The sequence below is a fragment of the Amphiura filiformis genome, chromosome 5 (genome assembly GCF_039555335.1).
Source record: "Amphiura filiformis chromosome 5, Afil_fr2py, whole genome shotgun sequence".
Classification (NCBI taxonomy): Eukaryota; Metazoa; Echinodermata; class Ophiuroidea; order Amphilepidida; family Amphiuridae; genus Amphiura; species Amphiura filiformis.
In genome coordinates this window covers 46318428-46337100 of record NC_092632.1, presented here as the reverse complement: position 1 = coordinate 46337100, position 18673 = coordinate 46318428, and the positions used below count along the sequence as shown (strand labels likewise).

The following is an 18673-nucleotide window of genomic DNA, read 5'->3' as shown; positions in this document are numbered from 1 at the left end:
TATAAATTAAAATATGACCAACATTCTCTTGTATTGAATTGTTTTTGTATCAAGAATATAAGCATATCTGAATTCAATTAAAAACCAATTTCAATGCATTTTCAGCATGTTATTTAGGCAAGAATATCAGGTGACAAAATTAGAATTTATTTTGCCGTGTAAATGACCCGTTTTACCATATTCACGCGCGCTAATATCGTATTCTAATGGCAGTACAGTGACCAACTGACCATATGAAAATACCAGTGCGTAGGAAGACAAATATTTAACTGGACTTTGGTTTTATAATTATCTTTTAATTTCTTTAATAAGATCGATTACATGGCCACAAAATTCAAACAGGAAGCACTTATCGCAATCGAAATCATCCAGAGAAGGTTTCAAAATGAAGACTATTTAAGGAGTTTAAATCAAAGCTTTTCAAACATTTTCAAGTACCAAAATTTTTGTATTGATGCATAGCAACAAAATGTGCATCGTCCCGTGTCCGAGATTGAACTGTCTTTAACAGTGTAGTGTGAGTGCCGAAGAAGGAAAAAGTATTTGTCTTGACTAACTTCTCAAAACCATGAATTTATAAATGTCTTTTTTTTTCGTCACGCCATTTTCGTGTTTGCCACTCCTCTTCTATATTTTGCAAATCTTAATTACTATTCAGCAATTATCTTCGTCCAAACAAATGATAGGGCTACGTATTAGGAAAAATATGACTCTCATTTGATGGCTAACAATCGAGCTATCCTCCCTACAAACAATGTTCTTGTTTCCAAACGCTTGAAGAAGGAAATGATCCGATTGTTGCTCGCACAGTTGTTCATGATGAAGAAAAATGGACGACCCGGTGATTCGATTGTGTCGCTTAAATGTCGCCTCCAACTTCAATCACATCGACAATATCATCATAAAATCTTAGATTATTACAGCAATTAATTGGAAATGTATATATAAAAACGCACATTGTGAATAATGTGGTCAAATATTGTGTTGATCTACAAAGCAGTCTGAATGATCTGTGTTTAATTAATCTATAAGTAATGACATTATTTTGATTACCTTTAACATCATCATCATCATCATTATTATCGTTATTGAATGAAATCAATAATAGGGTATTAATATAAGATAATAAAACACCGGTATCATCATCATCCTTCGGCTGCGGTGCAGGCGACTACCAGGTCTCCTTTTGCCCTGAGGTGGTATGTAGAGAGTATACCTCCCAGTAGGCTCTTCCTCAGCCAGACTAAGGATGTGCTATAGCTGGCGATTCATTACACAGTTGACAAGAGGCTCAATGTTGGTCATTTCATAATTTTATATGATAAAACATCACTGCTCTTCTACATCTGACTCATTAGCTTTGTTGGTAGAGCATCGACCCGATAATCCGAAGGTCTTAGGTTCAAATCCTGGATGGTCAGTGATTTTTGTTTCACTGGCTGTCATTTGTATAACTGCAGACTTGTGTTAAAAACCTTCTCATAATATATGATGTTTGAGACTTGTCTTTTCGATTAATATTTTAATAGCATAATCCTGTAGCAGGAGGTAGCAAAAGCATTTATTTTGCTTTCTATATAAATCTTTTGATAGTTCCCACGACTAACACACAGTGTCAACACCCTGTATTATAAATATTTTTTTCCATACAGCTCAATACTCCGTTGAAATCAATATTCTATTATTGACACAGATAAAGAAAGTTTACATATGCATTGTGTTATAGGGCTTGCACCTGGAACTTAACTGAATGGGCTAAACGTGATACCTATAAAGTAGAATTGTAATTCTCAAAATTAAATATATCACAATTTTTACATTGGATTTCAAAATCTTTACATAAAACATGCAGTAAAAGATATCCACAGCAAGCTGCAAGGCCCCGCTAATTAGTGTACTGCTTTTTGAGTGAGTGTACTGGAAACAAAACCCTGGTTTTACCTGAAAACAAATCGATTTTCTTGTAATAGAAACATCATATGGGGTACTAGAGCATGCACAAATCGTAATAATGTGTAGAATATAGAAACTCTGTGTGTATCTCATATGATAGTCATGGTATGCTTAGCCTGAGTCGCTCGGCCTATCTCGAACAAAATCGCGATGCGTAGCTGTTGAAAAACGAGAGGAGTCGCTGTACTATCACGGCAATTTTTGACACGAAGATATAGGGATGATGACGATGTGTAACAACCATATTGGAGAATGGCCATAGTTTGACCTTTGCCGAGATGGATTTGTGAGCTCCTCCACAGACCTTGCAGCTTCCACAAAGCACATCAGTCTAAGGTCGCTTGCAACAGATGCCATTTAGGAGCCAAGATATTTGACATCTGTCACATGGTTGATGAGCTCATCATAGACTTGGAAGTGTTGAATGGGGATGACAGTAAATTGTCATTATTATATAAGCTGTCATAGATACGCTAATTATAAGGCCGGGATCTGTGCTGCTGCGCTTGTGCCCGAAGAATTATGGATTCCAACAGAGTAATATCATCAGCACTTTAGCACTTTGACAAGGTCGGCGAAGATGTGTTACAACTCCTGAGTCGAGATCTGATGTGGTATTCTTCAGCAAAATGTCTACTAACACTATAAATGAGAATGGCGCTAAAACATCACCCTATAGAACTCTATTAGTGACATCAAAGGGACAGGAAATGTTGCCATCTATAATCATTACCGCACTTCTTGAGTTGTTGCATGGTGCACTTATGGCATTTACCATAGCTTCCAGTATCCCATAATTCCTGTTTATAGAATCAAAGGCTTTCTTAAAATCTATAAATTGGTTATGGTAAACGTAAAATACCCGAATATGGTAAACGTACATTGCTTGCATATTTGCTTTTGCATTGTCGATGCCTGTGCAAACCTGCTAATTTAACTGCGTGTTAAAAAGGGCAGTTGGGCATCAATATCAGCATCACCACTTTCATCATCATTAGCATTTTAATATTCCAATAATAATAGAAAGATCAAGCCCTTTTTACGTTATGACGAAAAAAATATTTTTTGAAATCACTTCAGAAAAGTATAATTTCAAACCGAATAATATGTATTTCTGGATCTCTTACGATCCCATTATTAATTTATACCTACTCTAATAGTAAATATTAAACTGGAAAGAGTGTTCAAAAACACCGGAAGGATTGACGTGATTGAAGAGAAAGCAAAGAATTGAATGCGTAATTATGCCTATTGGGGGCTTATTTCAGGGATCAATTTCAGTGTAATATTTAGGAAGCCAATGTAATAAGCATCCTGGTTGGCTTACGGTCCCTAACCACTGGTTATATACAACTTTTCCATGTAGCTAATATCATTTCACAGAAAAGCAAATTTGTGCCATATTATTTGTATTAAAATGGCTGTTTACAAGGATAATTATACTAGCATGAAAGTTCATCTGTGTTGGCAAACTTCATAATTGGAAATTTAAACTTATGATCTCAACACAAAATTAAGACATACCTCAAATTTTCGGTCACAACTTTGACCTTCATCTGGAGACTGGCAACCCAAGTTTGGGATCAGTGACCTTTTGGACACTTGACCCCAAAACCCGGTCGTACACTCTTGGTAAGGGAGGACAGTTTTTATGGTCTACTTAGCTCAGCAATGCTTTGCTGTCTTCGATAATGGTTCATGTACGCTGAAGCGTTCGATAGGAACAAGCAAACAGTATACGAGTTTGCTGATATCTATCGGAGCGTTCAGCAGAGCAGCAGGATTATAAACACGGTCGATGGTAAAACCATAATCAATTTCCTTTGTGTTCAGTAAGTACATAACGACCCACTCATCAAGTACTCAAGTGGTCTTTAAATAAACATGTCTGGGGTTGTGTCTGCGATCAATAGAAATTCAATAATGTGTGTAAGTTTATGTTTACATAGAGTGGTGTAATTAGGTTTCAAGGGGTTGTTAATTCAGGCAGGGTCGTAAAATTGATTCGATCGATATTTTGGTCAACGCGGTGGTATCGGAGCGCAGTGTACAATTGAGCGGAGCCTGGCAGAGTTTACTACAGGCTTTTATGGGTTTGGGCTTTGATAAAAGCCAGGTACCGCTCCGATACAATGCACTATCGAAGACAGCAAAGCATTGCTGAGCTCAGTAGACCATAAAAACTGTCCTCCCTAACTTGTCTCGCCTAAAGACAAAACTGAGAAGAAAGACATTACCGGACCAATTTATTACATCCCCTGTCAGGGGAAAACCCTGAAGGGTCAGTGTTCAGAATCATACATTGGTGAGACTGAAAGATCATTGAAAACCAGATTCTCAGAACACCGTCGTCTGAGTACTACCTCGTCCGAAGTCTCCCAGCACATCCACATTGAATCCCCCGGCCACCAAGTTGATTTGGATGAGGTCAAAATCCTTGACCGGGACGCTAGATACTTTGAAAGGGGTGTGAAGGAGTCAATTTACACCAGAGTCAACCAACCGTCTCTCAACCGCGACGGGGCCGATACAAGTTACCAAGAGTGTACGACCGGGTTTTGGGGTTTTGTACAAAAGGTCACTGATCCCAAACTTGGGTTGCCAGTCTCCAGATGAAGGTCAAAGTTGTGACCGAAAATTTGAGGTACGTCTTAATTTTGTGTTGAGATCATAAGTTTAAATTTCCAATTACGGATAATTATGTTAAAACAAGTCTCACATGTATCCATAGGTACATTTCATGTCTACAGGATACTATGCATTTTTCATTGTTGTTAGTTGTTGTTGCTGTTGTTGTTGTTGTTGTTGTTGTTGTTGTTGTTGTTGTTGTTGTTGTTGTTGTTTTTTAATATATTTTTTAATCATTTTCTATCACAACAGTTAAGCTTAAAATGATTTCAATGGGACTTTATTTGGTCTTAAAATTATAATTGTTAAGCCTAGCTTTGTTCGCGAAATAACATTTGAACATCCACTTAAAGTTACATAATACTTGTGTATTACAAGAATAAAACAAGTGCCCAAATTTAATTAAAGAAGTGTAAAAATAGTAGCCTTCTTCTGAAAACTGTATCCAATAGGGAAGTTTTGTCTTACTATTAACTCTTTATGTGCTGTTAACGTATTGATACGTAATGTGGAATAGGATAATCAATGTTACCACCATGATGCAACTGCCTACGGTTTCTTTATGAAACAACATTAATGTCCATACAATAGGCACTCGCAATCGCAAAGAGCGTAGCGTTTCTCGTTTGTGATGTAACTTCCGTCGCTTATCGGAAAAGCGATTGTCGATATCTGATTGCTAGTAGCATGCCGTAGTGTCAAATCACAATAAGGCAACTTTGTCGCTATATCACTAGCTACGAATGAACGATTGTAGCGACTCTGCAAATGCTACAAGCATTTAAACAATAGCGGTTTTTGAATCGCACCTTGCGACTGCTGTGGTACCCGGTATGACCTAAAAGCAACTGTGATACACATTTCTTCAATGGCCTTCACTTGAATAGAGATTAGTCAGCTCAATGATGTGAGAGTAGACAGCTTCATTACAGTTTTACTGTGTTTTAACATAATACTATTAAAAGTCAACAAAAAACCTCACGAGCTTCCACCGGATATTGTGTTTGTATTTACATATGAATGTAACTTAAACATTGAATATTCTCTCAAGCATTTGTTTAAAAGCCAGAAATATGCAGATATTTAATATTAAATATCAAATTGGTTAGATTTTTTCGACCTAACAAATGAGGGAAATCAGCAATGATATTAATGTACGAACAGGGTAATCTTGCTTCTTTGCATACAACATGTACATGTATAAAGACTTTAAATCGAGAAATTTGTATAAAACCCATTTTAAACCTCATTATAAAAACCATTATTATACATATGGACATTTGGAAGTTTAAAAGGAAAATCAAGTAAAGTACAGGGTGTCCCAATAAAAGGACCCCCCCCCCATTGCGGCCTCTTTTTCTCATATTTTAATCAATCAAGTATATGTTGATATTTAAAGAAGCCTTTACCCGTTAGCTTTAATAAACCGAAACAATTATTTTAATGGGCTCATAACTTTGGAAGATATGCCCTTTTAAAGAAATGTATCCGTTTTTCACTCTGTCCACGGAGGAGGTTTGGCTACTTCAAAGATTGAAAAGTGCATATACCATGCATTAATATAAAACATTCCTCGATGATAACTTTATAAAATAACAACTTTATTTTAGGGAATTGGCTTTACCGGTGGGCTTATGGGTTATGGATTTTGTTAAGTGTCATTAATTTGGGCGAAATTGATGTGGGATGGGACTTCTTTTGCTATACTTGCAGTTACTTATTTCATGCCTTTTTGTTTTATTATGTTTCATATTTTCTTACTTTATTGTTTCGTGCTTTCTTTTTATTGACAACATAAGTCATTACTCTTTTTGGAATAAAAGGTAGCCCTGAAAGGGCTGTTTAGTTTGTCTTTGGTTCTTTTGAAGTGAGTTTACTGTGCTGCTCTACCCTCTACCTGGTTGCCTCATTGACGAATACAGGTTTCAGCCCCAGTCCTCATTGCATCATTGCATCAATTGCGTTGCGTACATCCTTGTGCGCCGGATACTTGCGAAAGGTAGTCCTGAAAACATAATATTCTGTTAAATATACCAATTAAATTACGTTTATCACACCAGTGAATGTGTTCCGAAGCATTATCTTTCCATGTCATTAACCTTTTTTTCATTTAATCTTTGATGTAGCCAAACCTCATCTGTGGACAGAGTGAAAAACGGGTACATTTCTTTAAAAGGGCATATCTTCAAAAGTTATGAGCCGATTGAAATAATTGTTTCGGTTTATTAAAGCTAACGGGTTTAAGGCTTCTTTACATACCAACATATACTTGCTCAACTTTTTTGAAATAGGAGAAAAAGAAGGCGCAATGGGGGGCCTCTTTTTTTTGGGACACCCTGTACAAATGATTTATCCTTGTGGAAATTCGGTGTGTTGTTATCATCGTGTGTATTTCGCTTGTGCGATATTTTGCTAGCCTACTTCAGAGGTAATACAACCCAAAGGCAGTTTATATAAAGAAATCTACAGTATACTCGAGTATTTAAGATAACAGCTCTTACCGAAAATGACGCGTACGGTTTTAATAGACAAGTGTTTCAATTTCAATGTAACTCTCCAAATCACTTAAACGGCTGCTTCATTCGATTTATTGTTATTGCGTTTCTCAAGTAAATAACCAGTTAAAGTTTTTTAATGGAAGCACTCTTAAAATTTTAATTAACATTTATTTTATAAATATCTTTTATTTTATCTTTGTAATAATCTACTTTTTATCTAGTAAGGAATTTACAACTATTGGTCAAACTCTTCATTTTATAAACGTTTATTTCAATTTTTCGGACTGTTAGTTTTAACTAATTTGTAGTATTAAAATACTACAAATACTATGAATTAGTTATAATTTAGTGTATAATACGAAGCGTCTCTCAAATGCTTTGAGCCGAATTTGTACTTGATCGTCTTTTACACAAATAGTAGTCTCAGGTGGACAGATCGATAACCATCTGTGAAAAGCCAGAAGACTGTTTAGAGCTGAGAAAAGAGAGAATCTCTAGAATAGCTAATTACTGCCATCCAGTTTATCTTCTTAATTTTCACGCTATTAACATTATGATAATTAGTTTGTCGAGATAAATTGTACTTGTACTTTGAAAATATCATATTTACACCGAATGTGTAAAAATCCAAACTTGACCAGTTGATCGCTTTTCAATCGCTATCTAAAATCTATTCAGCTTTACAGATGAAATACCAAATCCAAAACAGGAAAAAGTATATTTGTGGTAAAAAAAAACCTCCCACAGAACCAAATACGGGGAATCGGTGACCAACAAGCAAGTTCTAAAAGCCGAATGACTTATGTTTTCCAGCTAATACTTTTAATAACCAGGTAGGAAAAACGCCCGACGGAAATCGTTATTCTTATGATGAAGATCTCACCATGACAAAATATTTTTTGAGCATCTGAATTATGATTCCACCAATATCAATGCGAGCTTGGAAAATGTGTGACTGCTGTATTTTTATCCTGAATATTATAAGAGCCTTTAAACAAACTTATGTATAATATTTTAAGTTTCTGGAAGGAGTGCACATACGATGCATTCCGTTTGTCAACCTCCATCCCATGATTCTCATATCACTCAAAATGGAGAGCATCACAAGAAAGGTTAATACCGTACCTTTTCTGTTCCGACATTTCCCTTTACATTATATTCCTGGTTTATAGTTCAGTGCCGACAATACAAGTAGTGCTACAATCCATTCCAAGATACAAAAATGAATTGGTACATTTCCCCAAACAGCTCACGACATTCCTTCGTGTGTGATTACTGAAAACCTATTTATCAGAATCCGTCATTGTGCTCTGGATTTTCAGAAATTTTGAGGGCATGTCATTTTTATCTATGTTAATATGAAATCACTATGTGAATATATCATTACTGAATTCGCGGAAACCTACTTTCATGTACATCATTGCAGAATTCCCTGCTGGAATCGGTCAAATTGACGCTACCTACATAATGCGCCATTACTTCCTTCTAAGGTTTGGCTTACGGGCTCGAGCGTTTGGACAGTATTTTTTGTGGGACATGAGAGCACATCGAATTGTTGTTTTGCTCCGCCCGGGCCCGGTTTCATGTAAAGATACATGATGCTTAGATATTTTAACATACAAGGTGTCCAAAAAAAAGTGGCCCCTCATTGCGCCCTCTTTTTCGCCTATTTCTAAAAAGTTGATCAAATATATTTTGGTATGTAAAATCATCTTTAATTGTTAGCTTTAATAAACCAAAACAATTATTTCAATCGGCTCACAACTTTTGAAGATATGCCCTTTTAAAGACAAGTACCCGTTTTTCACTCTGTCCACGGATAGCAAACAGAGTGGTTGGGTTGGGTCCCGGGGTTGGGTCATGCTGTGGAGTGGCCTGCAAGATCACCAGACCTCACATCACTTGATTTCTTCATTTGTGGCAAAATCCAAGATCTTTGCAAACGTATTACTGCTATATTCGCAAGTATCCGGCGCACAAGGTTGGTACGCAACGCAATTGATGCAATGAGGACTGGGGCTGTATTCGTCAAGGAGGCAACCAGGTAGAGGGCAGAGTAGCATAGTAAACTCACTTCAAAAGAACCAAAGACAAACTAAGCAGCCCTTTTCAGGGTTACCTTTTATTCCAAAAAGAGAAATGACTTATGTTGTCAATAAAAAGAACGCAAGAAACATAATAAAACAAAAAGGCATAAAATAACCGAGAAAAACATAAGTAATTGCAAGTATAGCAAAAGAAGTTCCATCCCACATCAATTTCGCCCAAATTAATGACACTTAACAAAATCCATAACCCATAAGCCCACCGGTAAAGCCCATTCCCTAAAATAAAGTTGTTATTTTATAAAGTTATCATCGAGGAATGTTTTATATTCATGCATGGTATATGCACTTTTCAATCTTTGAAGTAGCCAAACCTCCTCCGTGGACAGAGTGAAAAATTGATACATTTCTTTAAAAGGGCATATACTTGATCAACTTTTCTGAAATAGGAGAAAAAGAGGGCGCAATGAGGGGCTTCTATTTTGGGACACCCTGTAGCTCTTCATATTTTGTATCTAGAGTTTCTGCAAAAATACCAAGCATTGCCATTTTCACTTGAATTATACTGTTACATTAATTTTGAGTACTTAAACTCCCATCCAATCCCGATGCCTGCTACTTACCCTAAACATAACCATAACCTTAACCAAATTTCTTAACCACGTTTTTAACCTATTGCGCTAGGTAACCGTAAGGTACTGGTTGAACTTGAGGCAAATAACGTAAATATCATAGTCCAAACAACGACCCCGCTGTCATGTTCGGTTGCCAGGTTTTATAGTGCCTTGAAAACTATACCTCAAAATTAGTTCCTTTTTATGTTTGAATTCCATGCTACAGATGAGTTTGTACTTGGCGTGAGTCACCGATCCAATCTAATAAATCACCTAATGAAGAATTACGAGTTATATGGCGGTGGTTACATCCGTCCAGTACTTGATTCGGACACCGAGACTACAGTAACAATTAGGATGTTGTTCCATCATCTCATAGAAATGGTAAGTATATACAATCATGTATACTGCGCCAATAAAGTATCCTTACACTTGGAAAAATAATCACAATTTCCAAACTGAAAAATATTGGGATAAATTTGTTTTTTTAATAGATGCACATTATGACACCACATTGAATCCAATGTGACTTCAAGAAGCAAAGTTACAAGCATTTGATTAGACGAAGGTCCAGTTTTAAAAGTGACAAACTGGCCTATTCAAAACTCCACAGACTAGACATCTGGTTTGAGAGTGGCGAATGGCTAATTTATGCGTTTAGCTTTAATTAAGAACAAAAGGACCAAAAGAAAACTGAAACAAAAGAACTGACAAATAAAATGGAAGTTATGAAAAGTACAGAGAAGCAAAAACTGAAATAAAAACTGCTTAAAATAACGCTTCATTGAAGAAGCTGTGTTTTCTCTTTGTTTCGCTTGTTGGAATCTTTTTGCGCCTGGTATAGACCAGTTTGTCACTTTTAAAACTGTACCTTCGTCTATTCAATTGCTTGTAACTTTACTTCTTGAGGTCACATTGGACACATGTGGTGTCATAATGTGCAGGAACATATTTACCCCAATATTGTTCAGTTTTGAAATTATGATTATTTTTTCAAGTGTAAGGATACTTTATTGACGCAGTATATAAGGGCAATTGTAATGATCGGGATGGGTGTATTTGTGGAGCATTAGAATGTTATAATAGCAGTTAAATGGTTCGGGTTGCATTTGTGGAGTATTAGAATGATAATGTTCAATGAGAATGAATTTTAAAAAGGCAATGTTTTAATTTGAAATTATTTTTACGACTTATCGATATAACTGTCAATCGTCGTATATTATTTTTCACAAAATGTCTAAAAATATATCGACTGTCCTCTCAAAAAGGAGTTTTGCAGCACAGTGTAGCCGTACTCATCCCTTTACTCTCTAGTATCGATAGATTAGAAATGTAAAATATACAGTTTGCATCAAAGTGGCAAAGGGGTCAGCGATATCTATTCATTCTTCGGTAACATGTTTTCAAATGACAAGAGCTATATCGGAAGCATCAGTAGAGCGAGCACAATGCCCAGTTTGCACGTAATTCATACTCTGTCAGTGCTCCACTACATCATCTTATAATGGAGATGGGAGTTTGTAAGTGCAGCCAGTATTGAGTACTTGTGACAGCACTGATATTGCACACACTTATGCTGTAGTTATGAAATGGAGGTGTTGATTGGTGATCAAATTATGGCACCTGATATTGACACACTTAATATATAGTTTGTTCCTTATTCATTCACCAGCAGCATCATAAAGACCCCGGGCATAAAGAGTGCTCTTTTGTAAAATATAGATATTATGCGTTAGTATTTTTATTAATGTCTCAGTTAATTAAAGAATAATAATAATAAAAGAAGTTAAATGCATATTCAGTGATTTGCTCAAAGGCATCGTAAAAATCATCAAAATTCAGATTTTGGCACCTTTAGATGTGCTAACATAGCCTGTAGTGGTTAAGCTGAAAGCAGTATATTAAAGACTAAATAAGACAGTTTACGTTTTATTTTTGTTTTTAAAATGCCTAATGACAATTTTAATGACTTATTGTTCACTTTTAGGCAATTTATACAAAATTTTCATTTTTTAACACTTTCTCTGGGATCAGTGAAAAACCATTTAATAACTAAGTAATTTTACTTACTTACTTATTACTAATTACCTAAACTAATAGATTTCTTTTCTTACTTCAGTTTTCTTTCTTGAATTTTCAAACCGATTTTCTAAAGCTAAAGTGTAGAAATGTTAAAAATATCAATACATCATTGCAAAGAAAGAATGGAGCATAATGATTAACAAGATAATTGGTATACAAGAAAAGGAGTTGATCTATTAATTGTCTGACAGGAAGCCATTTGCAGATTTGAAAGCTTATGAGATACATTATCAAGATTTTTAACGTCAAAGATCAGGCTAAACGGCTTGGATTCTTGTTTACATCGAAGATGTTTAACGGGACTGATGCTATAGATGGTACAAATATAGAGAGACAGGGCTCATGAGCAAAGTAGCTGGATTTGAAGTTGAGAGTTGATTAAACAATGCCGGTACGTTGAAAACGTATAACATGATAATGCTCGCATACTTACTCCTCTCATGGCTGCAGAGTATGGTTGCTACTTAATATCTCTACGTAAAAAAATGTAACACCTGGCTTAGTGGATTAGCTGGCGGGGAGACTTGTGGTCGAAATTATAAGTGCATTTTAACAATTGTGCTCGGGCTATTTTTATGTCGAAATAAGATCGCAAAGTTGCAGTAACCACGTCATAGTTCACAAAAGTTGATCATAATCATTTCATTGACAAACATTAACATTATTAAAGATTATTATTATTATTATTATTATTATTATTATTATTATTATTATTATTATTGTTATTATTATTATTATTATTATTATTATTATTTTCTCTATTAACAGGATACAAGAAATCAGCGGTTTACCATCAGCGTTTGGATCAAGGAGGTATGTAGATGTGTGTAATTCCTGTACTGCCAATAAGCAGAATCGTCCTTTTTTGGAGCAAGAAGAAGGGACACATGTAATTGTCCTCTTGTCAATTCGGCATTGATCAGGGATCAGAGAGATAAATTTGTTTGAAAGGCACTGAATAGTTTTAACATTGGGAGTCATAAACTTTTCACAGTTTGCAGTTAGATTAATATTACTTCACTATTATAATGGACGTACGTCCATGCTATTATGAGCTTACCATGAACAGAAATAACCATGAGCTCGCTGTACAATCCCTCATTTCCAATATTGAGTTTTAGTTTTGATTTTGGTTTTGGTCATCTTGCCTAAGCTCTTGACTGACATAATTATCGATATCTTTGTTTCTACCCTTTGTCAGAAACTTCAAATTTGTAGCAAGTAGATTCGGTTTTTATTTCAGTTTGTTATATAATTGTGTGAAGAAGATAATCACTTGGTTTGAAGTTACCTGATCTGAGTATACAACAGAAATGTTTAAATTTCGCAGTGCAATATTCACGAGCAGCGAAATCGAGCATGTCAATCTACATTTAAAAAAACGTGGTTTAGAAAAGCCAATCAGCCTTGGCTATTTTCACTGTGAAAAATATAGACCATCTTATTATTATCTTAATACTCTAACATGTTTTGAGTTGTAACTTCATGGTTATTTACAACCGATGTGGTGTACAATCTATATTTTACTTTCTTGTCACACACTGCTTTCTTTGGAATCCTTTGCCACTCTTTGGATGAAATATGAGCTTGTTAATACGTCTTGTTTCCATCGTTTCTGTCGTTTGGTGATGTTGCTGTTAAGATAAAGCCATTTTTCATGGAACCTGTAAATTCATATCTTTATTTGCATTGTCTTTCATTCTTTCTTTCTTTCTTTCTTTCTTTCTTGTTGTTTGTTTGATGAATAACATGGCTTTCTGTTGGGTTTCTTTTTAACTTAACTCCTCAAAAAAGTTTGAAATTTTATATATAAATATATGAGATTATTTGTGACATGTTCATATCGTATTGCATATTAATGGATAGCTAATTTACTCCCCTTTTCAATGACACCACATTAACTCCTCAAAAAAGGTTGTTTTTTTCAAACATATATATATGAGATTATTTGTGACATGTTCATATCGTATTGCATATTAATGGATAGCTAATTTACTCCCCTTTTCAATGACACCACATTAACTCCTCAAAAAAGTTTTTAATTTTATTCAAACATATATATATGAGATTATTTGTGACAAGTTCATATCGTATGGCATATTAATGTATCTATGTATATTGTATACGATAAACACACTACTAAAATTGCTCGCAAAAGGTTTCAGCATAATAATAGACGGAATTTCTATATCATCTTATTATAGGGAATGATAAACTAACAGCCAAACAGAATCAGTTTCAAGCAATATTTGAAATATCTTAAGAGGTTTGAACGATAAGAATAAAATTATAGGATTACCTTTAAGGCGCGTAATTATAGAGGGCCAGGATTCACTCTACCATTATAAAATATTTGAAGAAATCTAAGAGCCCTAGAAATATAAATTGTAGAGTAATTCACAACAGACACAATTTCTTTTAATGACAAAATTTAATTTTTGTAATCGATCAAAAACGTTTTATACCAATTTTGAATTTAGCTGAATCCGTAAATATGGTACCTCTCGCCCTTTGAAAACTGTTTTTACCATTATGCAGCGAACCATTGTTGAAGCTATTTCACCAACATACTCAAAACACACTAGAGAAAGAATGAAGCCATATACTGTAGAAATATCTTTTGTTAATTTCGATTGATAATGTCATGAAGTCGTAAATTTTAAGGTCAAATGCCCAATACCAATACAAAACTTTGCGACGGAGATATTTCCCTACTTAATGCAATTTCATCATCGTATCAGTGTCTTTATTATTTGTTTGAGACCTTTTACAAACGTGCGTGTTATTTATACATAAAACGGCTAATCTATCTTTAAAAAATGCGTCATTTTTACAAAAGGTTAAAGATAACATTATGAGATTTATCTTTTATTATTACATCCTTTAACTGCCTCCGTAGCCGAGCGGTAATGACTTGAAACAAAGAAGTTTGGTTCGAGTCCCATCAAAGCCTGTGGATACTTTTTTTCTTCAAAATCCATGATCGCATTCCGAAAATGAGTCACTTGTCTGTAAATTGTGTATCGTATTCTTAATAAAACAGACTTTGCTAAATGAATATCCTTTGTACTAGGTAAGCTTTGAAAACAGTACACGTTGATGGGTCCTAAATGTAGTTTTAACTGCCTTCGTACCTTGCATAGACAAAATGTCAATATTCAAGACATCTCGGAGAAGTATATAAATGTTTATCTTGTTTTGGTTAACCTCTTCATTTACAAAAACACCCACAACCAAACAGGAGACAAACACACATCGGATTTGACCAGATCCAAGTAAGCAGTAGCACGTGCCTCTATTAGGTTAAAAAAAACATTAGTGACAAAGCAAGAGTTCATCAATGTAGATTAATGTGGATTCACATTCACGGTATGAATAAACCAAATAAGGCTGCATGTAGAAGAGATATGATCCATTGACCTACCCCCGCTCCGCCTACATGCCCTATTTGTCAATAAGAAACCAAATAGCTTCAGTTTTACATATACAGGGTGTAACAATAAAATTTGTACAATTTTGACAATAGAATGACACAAGTATGCCGCTTATTTTGTGGTTTGGTATTTATATGTCTATCAAGATAATATCTTTAGCCACCAGCTAAGTTTTGTTTCAATAAAATCGACGGTATAAAAGTGAAGATATGGCCAATTATGTAACCTAGTCTTAAAACCGTTTGGGCCACTTTTGTCCAAACTGTTACAAAAGTGACTGAATAGAGTTGGAACCATGGACGATGCTCTTATGATAGGTAGTTTTAAACAATGGGGTATTGGAAGTGGTAGAAATGATTACATAATAGAATATCTCCTTGAGTTTTTGAAAGTCGCAACTAATCACTGGCATAACAACCTCATTTACTAGAAATCGTGGCTGCAGCTCAACAACTTCAATCCCAATTCACGTTGGAAGAGCGTATTTTTATGGTTGTGACATTCGGTAGCACATGGAGTCAAGCAGATTCTTTATAGCTCATTTTCGAAACCCATGTCTTCCATCAAGGCATACAATTACATATAACTATGAGAAGTATGTGGAATTTGTTAACAGAAATGCTGGCAATAGTGGTCGGCCCAGAACAGCTAGAAGCCAAGCTGAACTTAATTTCAGAATCCTATTGTCTTGTACTTATGGATGCAAAAACTGTTCTCAGTTTTACCAACGATATCTCAGGGATATGAGAAATCATTTTATTTATAAGATAATTTGAAAGAAATTTCACGACTTCTAATCTTATAGATTTTAAAGAAAGATCATGTTAATTATATGAAGAAACACGGCTTATAATTCTTTTGTGTCAGTTCTTTGATGTTTAATGCACGATAAGCATATCTACGCGGTACAAACTTGATGTGCGCAAACATGGCAAAAGTGGCCCAACACGTTTTCTGGACTTTTTAATTAATCGGACATAACTTTTGAACCCAAGCTAGTAAAGAAACCAACTAAACGTCTTCTTTTAGCCAAGATATTACTAATTGTATAGCATATAACATTAGTGCCATGACTCTTTTAGTTTTTGCCAGAGAAGTCAAAATGCAATTGTATAAATTTTATTGTTACACCCTGTATATCGATTTAGGGCACGTCAAGTTATATAAAAATCACATAAAAGTATCTATTTTATGTGTTTGAAATTTCCACTTTTTAAAGAAGTCATTTTTCGAAGTCTTTTTTGCAATTTAAAGTAACCACTCAACAAATTTATGCTCTTTTTGTTTCATTCATACGAATAAATATTTCTTTAGATGCCAAATATGAAGCTAAAAAGTCCAAATACTTTGAAAGGTTCAATTTATAATAGTAATCCTCAAAGCATTAGATGTTCCTTTCATTCTAGACACGAAAGTGCTTGGCTTAGTGAAAATAAACAAAACAAGAAATAATATTGTTCTCTGTATTTTATACCGTTTTAACTCTCACAATGTAGTTGAAATCATCTGTTTGAAGCCGAGTTATTATTTGGGATCGAATTGTAATAAAACTTATCATGAAATTGATCCGTTGATAAAATAGAGCTTGAAATTCACACTTTTATTAGTTTTATTCTGTTCATTTTCAGGTAAAAAAAAGAAGGATTTTCTAGCTGTGATTTAATGTGAAAGTGGGTTCGCGGTTGTTGGTGATATTCATAATAAGATCCTTGATTTTTTTAGTAGTATATGGTGTTTACCAGGTGTTTACCAAATAAAATGAATAAAATTATGCTTATGTACAATCGATGACAAATTTAACGTTGTGTTTGTAATATTAGTGCTCATTATTTCAAAAAGTTGTTATTGCATGTTGAAGAACAAGACACTACAGTTTATGAGCAACAAATCTTCTACCAAAGATACCGTCAATCGCAATTTACTCTATTACTGATGGTCGAATTTGCTACGAACTCTAGGGAAATCTAAGCTATAAAGTACTCCACTTTTGTGCTTTTGTACTCTTGTGCTTGCACAAAAGGTATTGGGCTATTCGTCATCTTGGTTTAAATGGTAGACCATAATAATTTACAATGTAAGAACGCTTGGTTCTGTACCTTGTTTACTTCAGTTAAAGACATAATGTACGATCTATAATATGAAATTGGTTAAGTCCCACATGGAGCTCCATGTTAAACAGTCAAAACAGCCAGTGGGGGTTCTTTCACTTCACCTTTATATTTCGTATGGACAGTAACCCATCCAAGCATGCAGTTATTACTAGTATTATTTCATCAGCATATTGGGCAAAGAATAACCAATGATAACAAAATTAGAATATGACGTAAATCGTACATTGTGGCTTTCATATTCTACCGTCACTTCTTCTCAATCTTGGTACTATATTTAAACTGAAAAAATAAACGTGGAAGTTATCCTCTATTGCTACAAATATGTTCCGAAGTATATTCAAATGTTTGTTTGCATAAGCATTTATGGTTTCGATTAGAATTATGATCACACGGTTGTGAGTTCGTCGCAGTCAACTTGTTGTGTCCTTTGGCAGGGCATCTTTTAAAATCCCATTTGCTTCACTTCACCCAGGTGTGAATGGGTACCGACTTAAAAGCTGGAACACGCGGACATACTCGTTGCGCGTGAGGAGTAGCGGACCCCCACATTGTACATGTACAGAGGAGTCTGGCCCCGGGGTCCCAAGCCACTCCGAAAGAGAGATGGGCACTCCGGTCAGTAAACACAGGCATAAACCTTTACCTTCACTATAATTTTTCCTCAACAGCACCGGAACTAGTATCCAGTAAAGTGCAAAAAGGAAACCTGATCTGGCGGAGTGCCCGATTACTGAGACAACATCCATCTGTTCACCTGCATGTACTTCCGATCTATCTCGCTAGGTGTGTCCAATTGTCCAAGTGTGTCAATAACTTAAGATTTCGGAAATCTTTAGATTGAGATGGTGATAACCAAGATGTCAAGACTTACAGAAATTATATTAAAAAAAAAAATATTAGTAGGTATATTAATACCTACTATTACGTAGTGATACCCACAAATATGGAAAAAGCAATAGCCGTACGGTGATCATTTTCTATTGCCAATAACGCACACCGCGTATATTACGGCGTATCAACCTTTTGGACATGTGGATAATGGCCATTAAATCTGATATGGGTGAAATAACGTGCCCGTATGAATACGGCCTCTGCTCTGATCGAAGAGGAGCGCGTCAAATTTACCAGCAAGACCTTAGACTTTAACGTAGAGCACATTACCAGGTCTGTTGACAACGACAAAGAAATGCAATAGTAAACAGGTAGTGCATATCAAAACACCTTATTATGACCGAAATGTAATGCACTGAAAAAAATCTCCCGAAGTAAAATCGGGGAAGTGGCACTTCCCTGGTAAAATGCCCTAAT

General features: G+C 35.1%; 1 protein-coding gene across 1 annotated transcript in view; it reads left to right on the top strand.

Annotated features, from left to right (window-relative positions):
* Positions 1 to 18673, top strand: part of LOC140151884 (neuronal acetylcholine receptor subunit alpha-10-like) — a 56122-nt gene that overhangs the window by 23859 nt on the left and 13590 nt on the right. The window contains exons 2-3 of the mRNA XM_072174203.1: positions 9965 to 10122; positions 12589 to 12633. Coding sequence (XP_072030304.1) covers positions 9965 to 10122; positions 12589 to 12633 — 203 coding nt within the window. The remainder of the gene's footprint in view (positions 1 to 9964; positions 10123 to 12588; positions 12634 to 18673) is intronic.